Here is an 18,745-nt window from a genome sequence, read left to right as displayed (position 1 = left end):
TCGGGTACCCTGGGAAAAATTCCCTTTGAACCTATTAGATTAGGTGGAGGTAAGAGGATTAAAGGGCAATCCCAGACAACACAAGTTATTACTGTCTTGGACAAGTTCTCTAACTATAGACAAATGGTTCCTGCTTGTTATGGCTCATCTAGTCTCATGGTTCCAGGAACTAAGGCAGAGGTAAAGGAGGTACTTTGCGTATGTTTTCTCCCTCATTTCCTTTTGGTTATACAGTTCATCTCAGGGAAAAAAATCTGAGGTAACCCTGAAGGTTATCAAACTTGAATTCTTCACCCTAATTCATAGAGGCACTATTTATATTCCTGCTACCCACAGAACATGTTAAAGAACCCCCTTCTCTAGGAAAATTAGGGGACTAAAGATCAGATCCAGGGGCCCCATATTTCTGTATGATATTTAGGGGTCTTTGTGATCATTTTATTCTAGACTAAATTGGAAAAATGTATACACTAAAGGTATAAATTCCAACCGCAGGGACTATTGATGATTTACAGTGCGCTGAGGAAACTTGCCAACAGTTTATGGAATAAATTAAAAGTATTCTCAGGGAACACAGTACTGTAATGAATCCTTTATTAAGCATATACTGAGTACCTATTACGTACCAAGCTCTGAATTAGAGGCTCTGTTTTCTAAAGCTTGGTTAAAAATGCCAACGGAGAGAATTAATGAAGCATAGTGATAACAATGTAGTCACACACACACGCAACACACACACACACTTGAGGTGCCTTCCCCTCACCCAACACTACAAAATCCTGGTTGGGAGAAAGTAGTTACAAACCATGAGGTTCATACTATTTGTGATAATTAGGTATAGTTGAATTATAGTTTGGTCAGAGCACATTGGTTTTGGCAAATAGTGTCTCCCTAACAAGCCCACTTTCCTTTGAACGTAATTCCTCCTGAAACGCTTCAGTGGGTACATGTGGAAGGTGATATACACAATCATTAACTTTAAAAAGAAACACAAGGGAACACAGACTCAAGCTGCAAACATCCCGTCTGTAACTATATGTCTAGGTATGCTAACTTACCACTTTTCATGAATTCTTACCGTTTCAGGGTTATTTTCAAAGACCTCCCTGGCTTCTTCTTTATTGCACAGTTCTTCAATGCATTCTCTTTCAAGATTACCCTTTTTTGTTTCTTCAATCAAAGAATTTGCACGCCTTTTCCTAACCAGGACTTGTGAAGCATGTTGCTTTGACAAAACTGAAGAAAAACAAAAAAAGTTTACATGAACAAATCTTTCATTTCTCCACCTAAAATATTATATTAAGCAATGATATATTATATAAATCATTTTCTGCCGGTAAATTGTATGCCATTTAAACTTAGTATGCTATTTAAAGTTATGCCTGTCTCAGGACTTCCCTCGTGGCTCAGTGGTTAAGAATCCACCTGCCAATGCAGGGGGCATGGGTTCGAGCCCTGGTCTTGGAAGATCCCACATGCCACGGAGTAACTAAGATCGTGTGCCACAACTACTGAGCCTGCGCTCTAGAGCCCACAAGCCATAACTACTGAGCCTGTGTGCTGCAACTGCTGAAGCCCACACACCTAGAGCCTGTGCTCCTCAACAAGAGAAGCCACTACAATGAGAAGCCCCCTCACCAAAACGAAGAGGGGCCCCCACTCACCGCAACTAGAAAAAGCCCGCGCGCAGCAGCGAATATGCAGTGCAGCCAAAAATAAATAAATAAATTTATTAAATAAATAAAAATTAAAGTTATGCCTGCCTCAGTAGGGTTGAACTGAGGAAAACACATGGATACATAAGCACTTTGCTTAACAACTCAAAGAGCGGTTTGGTGTGTAGCTACAGCGTTTGTCTAATGATCTACACAAATTATTCAAGCTTATGCTTGAGGTCAAACATACCAAACAATAATTTAATGTTTACCTCGTTATGACTACATTGGTAAAAGCATCATGCTGAAATGGCTATAAAGTCATAGCCACAGCATCTTTAAAGCTAGAGTAACAAACTTTCTCAGTTTTAATGGAAAACTTGTGTGATCTCTGTGGAGAAAGAGAAATGCAGGAGTACAGTCCAATCAGCTATTTGAAAGAAACTTGATAGGCTAAAACACCTGGTTATTTATACAAACAAGAAAATAAAATTCCATGGCAAAAGGAAGACCTTGTGCAAAGCACAAAATACAGAAGAGAAAAAATCAGTAACTTTGAGTATATAAAAAATTGCAAGCAGTTGACAAACGATGATAAAAATAACAAAGTTCAACATCAAGCAACAGATTGCAGGAAAATATTTCCATCATATATAACAGAAAAAATTACATCCAGAATTTATAAACAACTTTTGCAAATTAAAGAAAAAGTAATACAACAATATGCCAACCAATACAGGAATGTGTTCAAGGTTAAAAACAAAATAAATAATATAAATAAAATATAAACAAAGCAATACCATTTACACATCACAGAGAAAAATTAAAGTAGCCAATAAACATGTGAAAAGATGTTTAACACAAATTTTTAAAAACAATTGGATTTTTGCCTAATAGATTTGCAAAAATTTAAAAGACAGATAATATCAAGTTATTGGTGAGTGTAAGTGGAAACAAGTATTCTTGTACAATGGTGATAGGAATATAACTGATAGGTATTATTTGAAGGTAATTTGGTAGTATCTGAAAATTAAAAGTACATATACTCGGGGCTTCCCTGGTGGCGCAGTGGTTGAGAGTCCGCCTGCCGATGCAGGGGACACGGGTTCATGCCCCGGTCCGGGAGGATCCCACATGCCGGGAAGCAACTAGGCCCCTGAGCCATGACCGCTGAGCCTGCGCGTCCGGAGCCTGTGCTCCGCAATGGGAGAGGCCACAACAGTGAGAGGCCCGCGTACAGCAAAAAAAAAAAAAAAGATGTTATTCTGTGAGCATGCCACCCGCCAAGTGTATTGCTAACTGATAAATGGCAGCCCAATCAACAATGAAAGGGTCTGACATTGCAATTATCTCATTTATTTGAAATAGTTTTAAACATGCTACTTGATAATAAATATAGCAAAAACTTGGCCCTTCTGAACTTCAAAGCAAATATGTGAGTCTTTCTGAAAAAACAATAACACTTTGTATTAAAGATAAATATTTTGATACAATAATAAAACAATCAAGGTCAAATGCAGTTGGAAAACAAAACATAAACATCACTCCTTGGCATTTCTTCCTTACAGAATATTAAGTTTTAGAATGCAGAGGTTAATATTAATATTTAGGAATATCTTTTTCCCTATAAGGGCCCCCACTGCAGGACACAGACCAGCTGTAATAACACATCCTATATTCATGTTTGGGGAAGTTCTCAATTGTCCAGGGAGAACCAAGGTGTGGTTTAAAGGAATGCTCACATACATTTATAAAACTAGAAGGAAACAAAGTAACCTCCATTATTTCAGAGATGATGAAAATGAGATGACCTCAATATTTCAAGGTCAAGATATTTGCTCTAAGTTATAAAGCTAATAAATAGCAAAAGTACAACTTAGATCACAGGCATCCCAATGCTCAGACCTGCAACCATCCATTACTATTTGCTGCTGTTTTTCAAAAAGGAGAGTACATTTTACTCAAGAGTGATTCCTTCCAAAACAACAAATACGTCTACCCAAAAGACAGAACCGGCAGCTTATTACCCAGAAGTTTCACTGTCTCAGATGATAAGAGGAATATTAAAAATGAAAATTGTTACACCTCTGACCTAAAGGATAATGCAGCTAATAATTTAAAAAATAATTTTGTCTAAATAAATTTTGCCTGAATTTGAACATTTATGTTTTAGTTCATCTGGGTTCACCTCAATAATACTTCCAATTGGCATGATACTTAAAAATTTTCAAAGTGCATATTAATGATTTCATTTGATCCTCACATAAATAATGAAATATATTACAGGACAGAATTATCATCCCCATTTTCCTACTGAATAAATTGGAGCTAAAAGAGGTTACATGGTTTTTTCAAGGTCATAGAGCTACAAAGTTGTGATATTGGGACAGGAATTTAAATGTACCCATCCTCCTAGTGCAACACTCTTTCTTCTATGTATTCTGCCACTTAAATGCTCACAATGTACTTGATCTAAAAAAATAAATTACGTGGTTGTGTAGTGGACATGTTTGGTATCTTAAATAAGACATTTACTGTCCTTTATAAAAAAGATCCATCCATCTAACAGAGTGTGCTTCCAAAGGAGTCTACTATTCATGTCAAAAAGATACAAACATGATACCACAGATCCAAACTAAGAACCACAGAACTGTAGGATGAGGCAAATATATGTTCCAAAGTGTTTTTATCAGCTGGCTCAAAGTCAATCTGCCCAAAAATATCTACCCTGCTGGCATGCAGGAATGTCTAAAAAGTTCCATAATTTATCATAATAATAACTATGGCACCATAAGCACATAAATGCTCTTTTTGCATTATCTCCTATTAATCCTATCACAACTGTTACACACATGAACTAACTGAAACTCAGAGAAGTTGAGTTTAATCTTACCAAGTTCACACAACTGAGAACAGTCAATCAAACCTGCCTCCAAAACCCATTCTCCTTCTGCATTACCATATTGTCTCTAATTACTTGTTTCACTTCTTTAGATCAAGAAGTTTTTCAAGAAAGTCCTTGTGAAAACACAAGTATGTGCTTGAAAAGTGTTACATTCAGATTCAAAGTTTAGGTTATAATGTTTAGTTATGAATCTTTCAAGATTAGAAATATGACTGAATCTGCTTGATTTTTTTAACAATCTGAACAGTGACCATAGAAGTTGAACAATTATGTCAATAACATAAACCATTATGCAAACATTAACTAGAGTTCTTTTTTGAAATTGTCTTCACAGCCTTCACATGTTCCCTTCAATATTTTCTGTGGGGACCAATTTTTTTTCCAACATAAATTTGACCATATAACAGAAAGTAATTTATTGTTGTTGGTACTTCACTTAAGCATCTGTCATAAGGATAGTGGGGTTAGCATTGCCTCTACTCACAGGAAAATTCCCTCACAGTTCAATTCAGTTCGACCTTGGTAAAGGATTAATGAAAAATGTTAAAAGCCCCTTTCCCACTTAGTTGTCCAAGCTTGCCACCCTCTGTTCAGAGGGGTCAGGACCACAGAGCTGCAGGTTGTCCAAAACTGATCAGTCAGATGTGGGTCTAAGAGGAGGAGGTCTAAGCTTTAGAATAGTTCATCCTCTGAATCTCTTCCATTCTGCTCTCTTGTCTTTGCAAAGATGGTTCTCACATTCCTCCCTCCAAGAGCTCTTCTCTTTTTAAATTCTGCTTTCTGTCTCTCTTTTGGCCCTTGTTATTTGGCATCCCAAGAATGAAAATCTGTCCCTAAAAGAATGTGTCTGAGAAGGGAATTTTAGGCTAGCATTTGGTTTGGCAGAGTGTTTGAATCTTTGTTTCTTCTTCACTGTGGGACAGGGTCAGGGAAAATGGCACTCGATGTACAAATAGAACAATTAGATAATACTTTGAGACATGTCTCCTATGTCTCAACTGTTGAAATGGCATGTTTTGCTTACAAAAAGTCTGATAAAAATAGAATCGCATGATATAGGAAAACCATTAGTTAATAATGAGGGCATTTTTATTTTACAATTTTATTTTAAATAATCACATATTAATTAAGTATAAAATCTTTCATTTTTATCATAAAGATTTATACCACAGAAGATTTATAATTGAGGAGGGATATTAAAAAATGTGAAGTTTGCAAGGACTAAGAAAAAATCAAAATAGATTTTTAATTAGGCATTCATCAGCCTACATAATTATTACCAACTTTAAGAAAAGCTTGTGTTAGCCTTCAGAAATAAATGCTATGTCTGTATGTATGTTATACTTCAATTTTTAAAAGTAAAGTTTATTTTTTTAAAAGAGAACTAATATACTGCCTAATGCACTTCTCTACATTTCACATTTTGTTTAGTATTGAGGACTATGCTGCTGAGCAACTGTTTCTTCTCATATTATTATATTAAGGGTTAGAAAAACTTCAGAAAAAGTATTCTGTAAAGGTGAACCATGCCTCTGTCCTTCAAGAGGACTAAGCAATAAATAGGCTGATGAGAAATAATTTAAGAGAATCAAATATCATAAGAGGTAGGTCTGCATAGGTTTAAATCTGGGAAACAAAAAGAGGATATAATCTGTGAATTATATGTTGCACATATAAAGGTGAGTTCTATAACATTTGGATTAGAAAGGATGAGGGTTGGCATTTATTTAGAAGTAGGAAAGCCAGTGTCATTAAAAAATGTGACCATTGACCCCCATTCTGGAACAGATCAATGAATGGGTAGGGAAACAATGCTTGAACTGTTCAGCCACAACAGAAGTGAAACGGACCTCTCCTTACTTGAAGATTTAATTTTAACTAATTTACAGCCCCTAGTCTAGGGGAACAAAAAGAGTAAATCAAACACTCTAACCAATTCTCCCCAAGATTAAACCTGTGCTTTAGCCATAGACAGAGAAAGCAGTACATTTTATTCAATAGTTATTCCTTCCAAAACAACAAATACGTCTACGCAAAAGACAGAACAGGCAGCTTATTACCCAGAAAAAAAACTATGTTGTCCATTTCTGTTATGTCATGTGTTTGTTCTTGGTAAGTGATAAATTAAGGTACTTCTTTTGAAGGAACTTAGAGTTCAGATTTTGGCAAGGTCTGAAGAGGAAATTTCTAGAGCCCTGTCTTTTCTTCTCTAGACCACTACACTGCACACTGGCTATACTTTCTGAGGCTACAATGGGAGGTCTCTTTTTAGGATGTGCAGCAAGATATTCATGTAGTCAGCTTGCTTTGTCTTTTTTATCTCCTACACATTAGGACACCAAAACACTATCTGATTCGATGTCACGTAGCAAGAGGTTACAGCACAGTAAATGTCTTGTTTTTGTTCTATTTGACCTATTTTGTTAGGGTGGCATCAATTAATATAATTAGTTCACTGGCCTGTGTCTGTATTTACGTTTGGAAAAGCAAAAGGCAACAATAAGAGAGCTGGCCTAATTCTGCAATACCCCACTTCCTGCAACATCTCCCAGATCTCCCCAATAAGCAAGTCTGAAGCACGCGTAGAGGCTTAGAAAGACTCTAGATCTTAATGGCTTCCCTTTTGACTCTTAGGATATTACTATTTTTTAAGTGCTGATCTGGAAATGAGATTATTTGGAATATTGGTAAAGCATCGAGTAGGAGTTTATAATGCAATATAATTTCTACCAGCCTTTCAGAACTCCCTGTTGACTTTCTAAAAGGCCATAAGACACAGTCTAAATAACAATGGAGTAAAATGATAACCTAGGAAAGGAGAGAAAATGATTGGGATAAGGAGTCGAGGAAAAGAAAACAAGTAATAAGGAAAGGTGCATTTAACATATACGATGTGGGAGAAGGTTAGTAGCACAACTAGAAAGAGTTATTTTCAAAGAGTCAATGTCCTCCTTACCTTGACAATTGCTCTCGACCAATTCCCACAAAGTCTCCTAAAGAGAAGCCTGCCCAGTTACCTAGGACTGATAACAAGTTTCCCCAAAGCAATGTCTTGTTAGAAAAACAGACCTCAACAACCACAGTAGAACCCTAAGCCAGCTACCTAGTCAATCTAATCAACTTAGGACTGTCTTCAAAAAATATGAAATAACAGATAAAAATCAGTAGATATTTGCATAAAATTAACAACATGAAAGAGAAGGTCAAGAGGAACATACAGACTCCAAAGGAAATAAAGGTAATTGAAGACACAGAAGATAACTTTAAAAAATATATAACTAATATCCTAAATAAATTGAGAGAACCTGGCATCCATAAAACAAAAGTATGCTATGAAAAAGAAGTAGAGAACTAAAATATGATTTCAAAATAAAAAACTTAATGGATGGGGCTTCCCTGGTGGCGTAGTGGTTGAGAGTCCGCCTGCCGATGCAGGGAACACAGGTTTGTGCCCCGGTCCGGGAAGATGCCGCGGAGCTGCTGGGCCCGTGAGCCATGGCCGCTGAGCCTGAGCATCTGGAGCCTGTGCTCCGCAACGGGAGAGGCCACAGCAGTGAGAGGCCCGCGTACCGCAAAAAAAAAAAAAAAAAAAAAAAAACTTAATGGATGAACTGAAAAATAGAATGGACTACTCCCCACCCCCCAAAAAGTCAGCCCTTTTTCATTCCTATCACACTGACAAAGATTTTAAAAGTTAATATCCAATGTTGGCAAAGATGAGAGGAATCAGACACTTAAAATCTACTTTTAAAATCAGATTCCCAAGGGAAATCTAACAATATGTGTCTAAAACCTTCAAAATAGGCGCACTCTTAAACTGTTACATATAGGATGGATAAAAAACGAGGTCCTACTGTAGAGCACAGGGAACTGTATTCAATATCCTGTAATAAACCAAAATGGAAAAGAATATGAGAGAAAATGTATATATATGTATATATAGCTGAATCACTTTGCTGTAAATCAGAAACTAACACAACATTGTAAATCAACTGTACTTCAATACAATTAAAAAAAAAAAAACAGTAATTGGGGGCCACCTTAGAGGCTGTCTACCACAGGCCAGAATGATTTTTCCCTTTGGATGTTTCCTGTATTTTGTTATTGATATTGTGTTTTTCCCCTGGGTAGATATTTTTAGAATTTTTCATTACATTTGAGAGTAAGATTTCGCACCAGTTAAAAAAAAAAAATAGGCACACTCTTTAGATATTCAGCTAACAGTTCAATTGCTAGGACATTAAACTGAGGAAATGAACATGGACATAACATTGGAAATAATTTAAATGTCCAAAAATATGATTTTAGTTAAATATATTATGATGAACATATATAAAGGAAAATTATAAATCTACTCTAAAGTGTGACATAGATTTTAATTTATTGATATAAAAACAATTATCATTTTTAGATGAAATATCAAGTTACAAATAATATGCAGAGCAAAATTCCATTCTTTCGCTTATATATTTTAATTTCTAAGAACGTATATACACAGACAAAGGGGCTTAGAAGAATATAAAGCAAAATGTTACATAGGTCTCTTGCTAGTGAAACTACAGATGCATTTTTTTAGCACATTATATTAAGCGTGGATTACTTGAATGGTTTAAAAATGTAAGGAGATAGTAGGATATAGCTGGTAGTTTAAGTTGAGGAATGATGTCCAAAAAGGACAGAAGGTCAAATGGAACCCTAGGAAACTCTAACATTTACAGAAAAGGAGAGATCATCAAAATGACAGAAATAGAATTAGTAACACATACATATGCAGAGAGAGAAAGAAAATTTGAAGATAATGCTTATAGACATAAAAGGAGGTCAATTTCAAAAGGATAAGTTTCAAGTGTCAAATGTTGCAAAGAAGTTATTAATAATAATTACTACTATTTAGGATGAGAGCTAAAATATATACAGTTGGTTTAACAATAGGATCACCATTAACATTCTCAGTCCCCAATACAGTGGGAGGGTGAGAAGAGAGGAGACCTCCAGAACAAACTATTTCTTCAAGAAGATCAAATGAGACTAGGAAGAGAAAGAGTGGGTGATAACTTTAAACAGAGGCAGAGAAAATGTAACGTTTTCCTAAAGTCGGGAAGGTACATCACGGAATAGCTGTGAAACTCAATGAGAAAATGCCAAATATGCTATTTTGAAAGATGGAAAATATCATATAATTGCAAGAAGTTACAATTTTACCATTTTTATGGAGATTTAAAAGCCAGTGTTCTTGAATGTGTCCTTTTAAAGTCCATTCCAAAAAATGGACCAGAGGACTAAGAAGAATTATGCTAATGTCCTAGAACCAGTAAGAGCCAGTTCCTGTTACCACTCCTTCGTAGAAAGACTCAGAATCTATGTGGATAAGTTATCCTTATTTTATTTTCCCTCAAGCCTGGAGATTTCAAATTCTATATTTGGAACAATGTAATATAAACGAAGGAGTTTTCCCCATACTGGACCTAATAACAATTTATTACGTTTAGAAAAAACAAAACTGCAACATTAAAAAATTAAAGGAACATTTGCACTTTAAAGTTAGCCTTAGAAACCCCAGTTCCTAAAGGTCCTCTGTTACCCTCACATCTAATAAGTTTTTACTGAAGACCTTCCCTACAGCTGCGTTCTCCTGCCATGGGGCTCAGCTTCTTTCCTCCCTTCTCTGACATCCTCTCCCCTTCTCTGTCCCTGGCCACTGTCTACTGCCACCCCTGCAAATTTATGCTCACTTCTTATGCAGAATCATTTATCTACCTTCTCTACTATGGCCTTACAGACCAGAATGATTCAAACTCGAAGTGTAGGAATTACCTGAGAGTCTTGTTAAAATGCGTATTCTGAGTCAGTAGGTCTGAAGTGGGGTCAGAGATACTTCATTTCTAATAAACTCCCGGGTAATGCTGCTGCTGGTCCGTGGACTACACTTGAATAGTAAAGCTATAGACCATGTTTTGGGGACTTTACTTTCTAAATCTAAAGCCATTTTCAAGGTAATTTCTAAAACAATAACAGTTCTCACCATAGGAATAATTTCAATATCAACTGCTACAATATGTTTTTCAAGCTGCCACATTAATAGCCAACTTAATGTCATTATACTAAGTCATCGGCTGGTCTGTTCGTAGGCATGTTAATTATGCTCTCCCTCTATCACAAATTTTATTCAGATAGTTAAAGCAACCTTACACTGTGTAATACACATCACCAAAGGTTTAAATGGGCAACAAGTAGTTGTGCTTCTCTTAGAGGAAGAAACAGTAATCTTAACCTTGGAGGAAAAATGTTTGTAACAGAGACAATGCTGACCAAATATTCCATGTGCTTCCTTGCATTGGAAGCAGATGTGAGTTTTGTTACTTCCACGCTAAGACGGTTAAGAACAAGTACGAAACTGAGTTATTTGTACTGAGGTGGATGGACCTAGAGTATGTCATGCAGAGTGAAGTAAGCCAGAAAGAGAAAAACAAATACCGTATGCTAACACATATATATGGAATCTAAAAAAAAAAATGGCTCTGAAGAACCTAGGGGCAGGACAGGAATAAAGATGCAGACGTGGACTTGGGGACACTGGGAGGGGGAAGGGTAAGCTGGGACGAAGTGAGAGAGTGGCATGGACATATATACACTACCAAATGTAAAATAGATAGCTAGTGGGAAGCAGCCGCATAGCACAGGGAGATCAGCTCAGGGCTTTGTGACCACCTAGAGGGGTGGGATAGGGAGGGTGGGAGAGAGATGCAAGAGGGAGGAGATATGGGGATATATGTATATGTATAGCTGATTCACTTTGTTATAAAGCAGAAACTAGCACACTATTGTAAAGCAATTATACTCCAATAAAGATGTTAAAAAAAAAAAAAAGAACAAATACGCCTCCTCCATTGCTTTCCTTTCTTGTGGGGACATTGGATGCCATGTGTTCCAGATGGTACAACTAGAGATGTAAGAGATTTACACAAACCACATTGAACTTTACATGACTAAAAAATAAACTCTTATTTTACTAAGTCACTGAGATTCAGTGATTTGGAGATTAATTTGAAGATTTGTGGATTAAAGTGTTATCACACCATAGCATATCTTACCCTAATTAACATAAGATTATGAAAAATTTAAACTAATGCCTATATTCAATAATGTGCTAATTTTCTCCTTTATTAATTCTAAAAATAAGAGAGTTCTAGTGAAAGCATAAAACACATAGATAAGACAGAGTACTTCAGCTTATCCCTTGAATAAAATAAACAATAAAGCAAAAGAATGAAAAAAAGCCCTAAATATATTTAAATATTAGAGAATAGCACCAAGAAAATATCAATTTTCTAAATTAGCCTATAATATAAATGGGGAAGTAAAGACCTTAGAAACCTTTATCACACATCAATCCATGATCCAAAAAAAAAAAAGGAACAAAATCTTATAAAATATCCTAAAGTCTAAGAAGGCTAAGGACAGATCACCTGGTATGGTTGGGGAGGACAATAAAGAGAAAGAGTTTTTCAAAAAGAAGGACTGGGCTTCTCCGGTGGCGCAGTGGTTGAGAGTCCACCTGCCGATGCAGGGGACACGGGTTCGTGCCCCGGTCCGGGAAGATCCCACATGCCGCGGAGCGGCTGGGCCCGTGAGCCATGGCCGCTGAGCTTGCGTGTCCGGGAGCCTGTGCTCCGCAACAGGAGAGGCCACAACAGTGAGAGGCCCGTGTACCGCAAAAAAAAAAAAAAAAAAAAAAAATCTGGTCATGTCGGAATATTCCTGCTCAAGTGAGAAACAAGTTGTTATATACCTGGCTGTCCATTACTAAGATGGAAGAATAGATTTTGATGGACCTCTTATTTTTGAGGCATATTCCACTTTTAGATGTTCTACTCTGAGCTTTTTACTATGAGCCCAAAAGCTGCCAAGTGTAGGTGGAAACCAGAATAAGAGAATGCTCTCTAGCTAGTTCAAAGTTCATTTCAAACAGTCTGTCATGTAGCCGAGCCAGTGACTCATCAGATCTCATTGGGCTTAAGTGGTCCATAGGACATCAGGGTACTCTTGAGACACAGCTCAATTGTGAAATGTTCAAACGGTATGAATGGGATGAGCCTAAAGCACCACTAAGTGGCCTGGGCCAGTTTCTCATTCTCCTGACTACTTTCCCTCCCTCCACCTCCCTTTGTGGACTCATGAGGAAAGGCCTACAGCCAAGAATGAAAAGGAAAAGATACCTCAGTGTGATGTACCAACATGAGCCAGAGGTAGACCTGCTACAAAGCTACAGCCAGAGATGAACTACAGCCTCTCTCAAGGGTGATCCTGAAGAGCACAGGAGAAATAAAACCTTCACAAGGGGCGGACAGATAAGCAGTTATCTCTCATTGTCCACTTTGCTTAGAATGAGAAATTATCAGAGATCAGAATCTTTGCTACTTTCTCAATAGTTACAGCTTGTCTGTCCAGTTGTTCAGAGACCTGTAAAGAGTTAGATCTTAGGCCTAGAAACAAGGAAGCTTGGGCAAGAATTGCCCCAGAGCTGAGAATATTTGTGTTCCAAGTGGACAGCCTCATATCAGGGAGGTTCTTAATTATAAAAGGGGGCAGAATGGCCCACTTAATGATTGTCAGTTGTGGTTCTTCTCACAATATGCACCTAACATATTTTCCACTGAATTAGAAGCTGAGACTGCTATGTAGCCATTTCAAGTTCTTTACTCCTGTTGGAAAAGAAGAGAGAACTATGCTGGAATGACAATAATCAAGGCAAAATAGTGTAGTTGCCACATACAAATCAGGGTTAGAAGTGTTGCCTCTCCAGGATGACTACTATACACAATAGAAATTGTAAAGAAGAGATGGATACAATCATCCATAGGTGGGAACAACAGGGCTCAGGTTCTTCCCGAATAAGGGTGTGGTACATCTCATTGAGTAGACAAAAAGATCAAACATGAGGAACTGCCTAAAAGCAGGAGACATAGGAATTCGGTAGTGAAGGAAGAAGTCATAAATACCAGCTCTAGCTTCAAACCAAGAGAGACAGGCAAGCCCTAAAGCCAGTACCTGTATTCCCTTGCTTGTCTTTTTAAAATTATTTTCTGGAATATAGGATGTGTTGGTATACTACAATGTATCATTTCATCCATAGAGCACAGCACATTGACACAGAATTGTGACAGAACTAGAGGAGGCAAGGACATCACCTGGTGATACTAAACTAGGAAATGGTAGCCTTGAGCCTTCCTCTCTGAGTGTGGTGACTGGAATCTCTTGGAGAGGAGGTCCTTTCTGCTGTACATTAGTTATTTGCATTGTATTAGAAATATCTGCATTATATTTGAAATGTTTTTCAAATGGTGTTCATGGAAAGAAGGGCATGTGTGTATGTTGTACAGCCAGTAATTGGAATGTGTAGACTTCTCTTGTTTCTGCTTCCTTCCCAGGATCCATTCCTTTGTGGGAGCTGTTCTGGCACTCCACCTGATTCTACTGAGCTGTCAACCACAGGACTCCAGAAACAAGCTAAGCCAAAATAATCAGCCTCTCTTTTCTAAGAAATTAAATCATGAACAGGTATGCACAGAACTAGAAGGCAGTTAGAACTGAGTCATCTGATGGCAGCTCCTCACATAGTGAGCACATGAGTTCCCACTATATAGATCACCTAAATGCCCAAGTCCCTGGCTTCCCTCGGCCTGGTTATTCAACATGCCATTAAGTAGGTCTTCCAATAAATCCACTCAGCTTTTTTTTTCCTCTATTTTTCTTTCTTACTTCCTCTTTTTTTCTTCCTTCCTTTCTTCCTTCCTTCCTTTCTTTCTCCCTTCCTTTCTTTTTCTTTCTTTCTTTCTGCTTTAGTTAGCAAGAGTCTTTACTGTTGCTTGTAGCTAAAGATTAATTAATATATGTATTATCAGGCTTCTCATATTTTTTCTCACAGTATTTTGAAAGTTTAAATATGCATATAGATCATTTAGCTATTAAAGAGGATATTGAACTTGGTGAACAGAAAAGGTCTATTATGAAAAGCATGACTGTATATCCTAGATAGGATTAATGGCAAGACAATATGGCATAGGGTGTTGTTGTTGTTGATGATGATGATGTTGTACATCAGATATCGTCTCTAACTCTTCCAGCAACAACCCCAACTCTAACCTAAGCTTGATAAAATCTCTCCAGAAAGAGGAAAGCAAAAAAGAGAAGGAAAATATGAGTCAGTAATGTCAAGGGTAGACTGCACCTAAGCAGAAGTGGAAGTCTGGAAAGGGCCAAATTAGCACAGCCAAAGGGGACATCCCCTTTCTTCTATTTTTCTTCACACAGCCTTTAGTGTGGTATACAATATATAGACAGTATAAGTTTTAAATCTATAGATAGATAGATACACATATACATATAGATACAGATATAGATACAAGCATGTGTGAAAAGTCAGTTCACATCTCTGAACAATTTCAAAAAAGTTGAACTGGATGATTTCTCAACTCTCTCAAACCTAGAGCTGTGATTTTTAAACTTTTTCTTTAAATAGTGACTGTATTTCTGTGGACTAAACAATAAATCAAATATTTGGAATTCTAATTCTATCTCAAATTTACCATCTTAGGGAGTAAACACATTCCATCTGTATCTCGGTTTTCTCATCAGTAAACCAGAAATGATTTTTAATCCAATTAAACTAGAATTAAAGAACTAATTTATATATACTATCAGTGTCTATATACAACAAGATTTCTCCATATGTATGGTTTGATTATCTCTGTATAATACACATAGACACACACATCACTTTTTAACTCTGCCTAGATTCCATGAACATGTAACAATCTCTACAAAAAGAAAGGGTTTAGCAAATTCCTGTGGTGACAAGCAGTACGTGTAGCAAGCCATTTGTGCCTTTTTCTTCTCTCTAAAACACTGCTTATCATGTTTTATGTATTTACCCATATATTTCTCTGTAAGCACAATTAAGAACCTTGTTCTCTGGTACAGAGTTCAACAAGCAGACCCCTGAGAGGACAATGCATGGCCGTCCAGTCCATAAATGATTATCAGTAGAAATGTACTCTAGGCTCCCATGGATGGGAAGGTCATGGTTGGCTCTGGAGGATGCATTCTCTGTATTTTGTTGGCTTCACTTGTACACTCTAAAATCATATTTCCCAATAGGAAATATGTGTAGGGGTCAATAAAAACCTTTCTGTGTAGGGGTCAATAAAAACCTTTCTGTGATGAGAGCATACTCCATATGTTTAAGTGTTATTCCCAACATCTTGCCCTGTGATGTTCACATTATTTCCTATGTTAGTCTTTTCATATTGATTACAATTTACCAGTTATTTAGACCCAGTAGTTTTTCATGTTTTAATTATCCCCTCTGTGATTATTTTTTCTCTCCATTTCCAAATGTTCTTTTCTCTCTTCAGTGTTTTTTTGTTGGTGTTCACTTTCATGAACTTTCATTTCATTCTGGTAGAATATTTTAGTGACTTCCAAAATGGAATGATTGCATTCCAGGAGAATGTGCAAGATTATTCATTAAGGTACAGAAAGAAAACACCAGTGCTACTGTTCAGATTTATTTTGACTTTATCCTTTAAAAACTCATTTAATATACGTAATATAATGTTCATAGTATACTAGGTCAGAAGTGCAGGTGTGTAATAAACAACTAAATATTTTAAAAAATAAAAACACTGGTTATCAGACAAATACTTGTTTGTCCTACTGAACTATATACCTAATGAGTTAGTGTATGTGGTCTATATATAGGCTTAATGATAGAGGTTTGTATGTTGAAATTCTGCTATTGTGTGTCTTTAATATAAAATCAACAAATGTTGTTTTAGCCTTTAAATTAGAATTTTAAAACACCTCATTCATCCTGATCTGTAACTAATAAAAACTAATAAACCTAGTAGAATGTTAGTAAATTCCTACTTAAGTCTCCTGACATTGTCATCTTTGAAAAGTTTACATTGGAGCTTTAACCAATCTAAAAGCTATGGTGTAATTCTGAGTTTATCTCTCCCATGCCATTTCCTGAGAATAAAACATAGCACAAGTAAGCATTTTTGACCAGTGAGCATGCTTAACCTTTAAAGAACAAACTAATTAACTGACAACTAAGATGTACTAAATGCCTTGATATCCATATATATATATATAGAGAGAGAGAGAGAGAGAGAGAGAGAGAGAGAGAGAGAGAAAGAGAGAGAGAGAACTCAATATCCTGCTTTGAATCCAGGCATGGGAACATAAAGAACAGGAAACACAAAGATAAAGTACAAAGAACTCATGCGACGATCTCAGATCAGTGGCACTCCGTCTAAATTCCTCAGTACGAAATTATCTGAGAACTACAATATTTAACAGTCCTTTTGATTTCAAGGTTAAAAAAATGACATCTCCGTACTGCTACGCAAACCCGCACTCATCCCCAAATAATTCGTGTGTCAATGTTGAGATAAGGAAACCAAGCTCAAAGTCCAGGCACAGCAGAGCGGAGGTAGGTTGCAGCAGCGGGTGCTGGTTGGGGACAGGCGCTAGTACAAAGAGAAGACAGAGTGGGCTGACTTTCCTCTCTACTTTTATACTGTAATGTGCTCATCCTTGTCCTATGACTGGGAACTTCAACTGTTTGGGGCAAATGGGTACGTGTTCTAATTACTTCATTGATATTTAGTATCACTCTTGTTCTAGAATCTGTCCTGTAGGGCAACACTTGATTCCCAGAGCAGAGTGACTATTGACCCTGCCTCCACCATTACACTGCCCGCTAGATCCACGGCTGATGGAAGCACTTGCTGGAAACTTTCTAGGAGGCTGCAGCCCTAGAAAAGAAAATCCTCCCAGCAGGGCTCGGAGTTCAGTTGGCAATGCTGAGAGAAGAAGACAAGACGCTATTAATTACTCACAGTTCGCCTCCAAGACGGGAAGCACTAGGGCGAGGCACGCCAGCAGCGCCCCAGAGCGCCCACCCAGGACCCTCATGGCGAAGCGCGCGGAGGCGCGGGCGGGGACTGTGGCGCGTCGCGGCGGGGACCCTCGCGCTCGGCGTGCCGCGGGTCTGCGACTGGAGCGCCGCTGTCTGAGAACTGCGGCGCGGCGACGCCTGCGAGCGAGCGCGCCCGCGGAGCAGCAGAGCCGGGGGCGGAGGGGACGGCCCGCTCCCAGCCCCCAGCCCGACGGGGAAGTGATAACAAGGACATTTCCTGGAAGCTTTTCTTTTCGGAGCTGGGGGCAGGGCTCAGGGAGAGCGCTGAAGGCCTAGTAAACACTGTCGAGACATCCTCCTCGCCCTTTCCCAAACTCCAGCGTTTCGTTTCGGTGTCCGGAACGTGAAGTTTGCCAAGGAAAAGGGGAAGCAAACGGAGTAAAACACACACACACACACGCAAAACACAACCTCCAGCGAGCCGGAGTGGAAGGCTGAGTGGCCAAGTATACTTTGAGGGCTCAGAGGTCGGGGTGTCCTGGCTTAGAGGGAAAACATCTTGAGAGACTGACATTGGGGATGAAGATGTTAACCAAAACCTAGAAGCGAAATGAGAACTCTAGGAAGGCTACAGAGAACAGAGATAATGGAATCAAATGTGATAGTTTTGATTGTCTACATTTTTGTTTTGTTCTTGAATTTATAGCGTAAAAGAACTATAGCAAAAAAAAATGTTTGGGGAAAAAAGAGAATGTATCAAATTCTATCACCTTCAAACAGCTCGTTTTTGGTTTTTGCATGTTACCTCTGCTTTTTTGTGCTTAGGCAAGCGCATTTGAAATATGTTACTTAACGTTTAAGGCTGCCTTTGGAGCTAAACCGCCTGGATTCAAATGGCAATGCTCTGCAGCTTACTAGTTGTATCATCCGTAAAATGGAGATAGTAGTAGGTTTTCACGGTGTTAACAGAAGAATTTAAAGAGATAACACACGTGAAGCAATTAGTGTGTTAAAGAGTAGCACATAGTTAAGGCACACTTACTACTAACATTCCAGTATTTCTGCCCAGTGAACAATATCAATTGATTTCCTATGTGTGTGAGTGAAAGTCAATAGGCTGATGATCTTTCAAGGGTTTATTCCAGCTCTAGCTTTCTGTGGTTTTATGATCCAGGTGGATGGAAGTTGATATTAGAGTCACTTTTTCTAAGAAAATTTGCAAAGGAATTGTTGAATATATCCATATTCTTCCCTCTTTTA

At 37.8% G+C, this 18,745-nt stretch overlaps 1 protein-coding gene across 1 annotated transcript in view; it reads right to left on the bottom strand.

The window, feature by feature from the left end:
• PROS1 (protein S) overlaps window positions 1-17,683 on the bottom strand; it is a 55,488-nt gene extending 37,805 nt beyond the window's left edge. Inside the window, exons 1-2 of the mRNA XM_079922409.1 lie at window positions 17,466-17,683; window positions 1,079-1,236 (exon numbers count right to left, since the gene is read on the bottom strand). Of these exons, the coding sequence (XP_079778535.1) occupies window positions 1,079-1,236; window positions 17,466-17,541 (234 nt within the window). The 5' untranslated portion in view covers window positions 17,542-17,683. The remainder of the gene's footprint in view (window positions 1-1,078; window positions 1,237-17,465) is intronic.
• Window positions 17,684-18,745: the final 1,062 nt, after the last annotated feature.

Source organism: Stenella coeruleoalba, assembly GCF_951394435.1.
Source record: "Stenella coeruleoalba genome assembly, chromosome: 5".
NCBI lineage: Eukaryota > Metazoa > Chordata > Mammalia > Artiodactyla > Delphinidae > Stenella > Stenella coeruleoalba.
The sequence above is the reverse complement of the archived record's forward strand: the minus strand, read 5'-3'. Positions and strand labels throughout refer to the sequence as shown.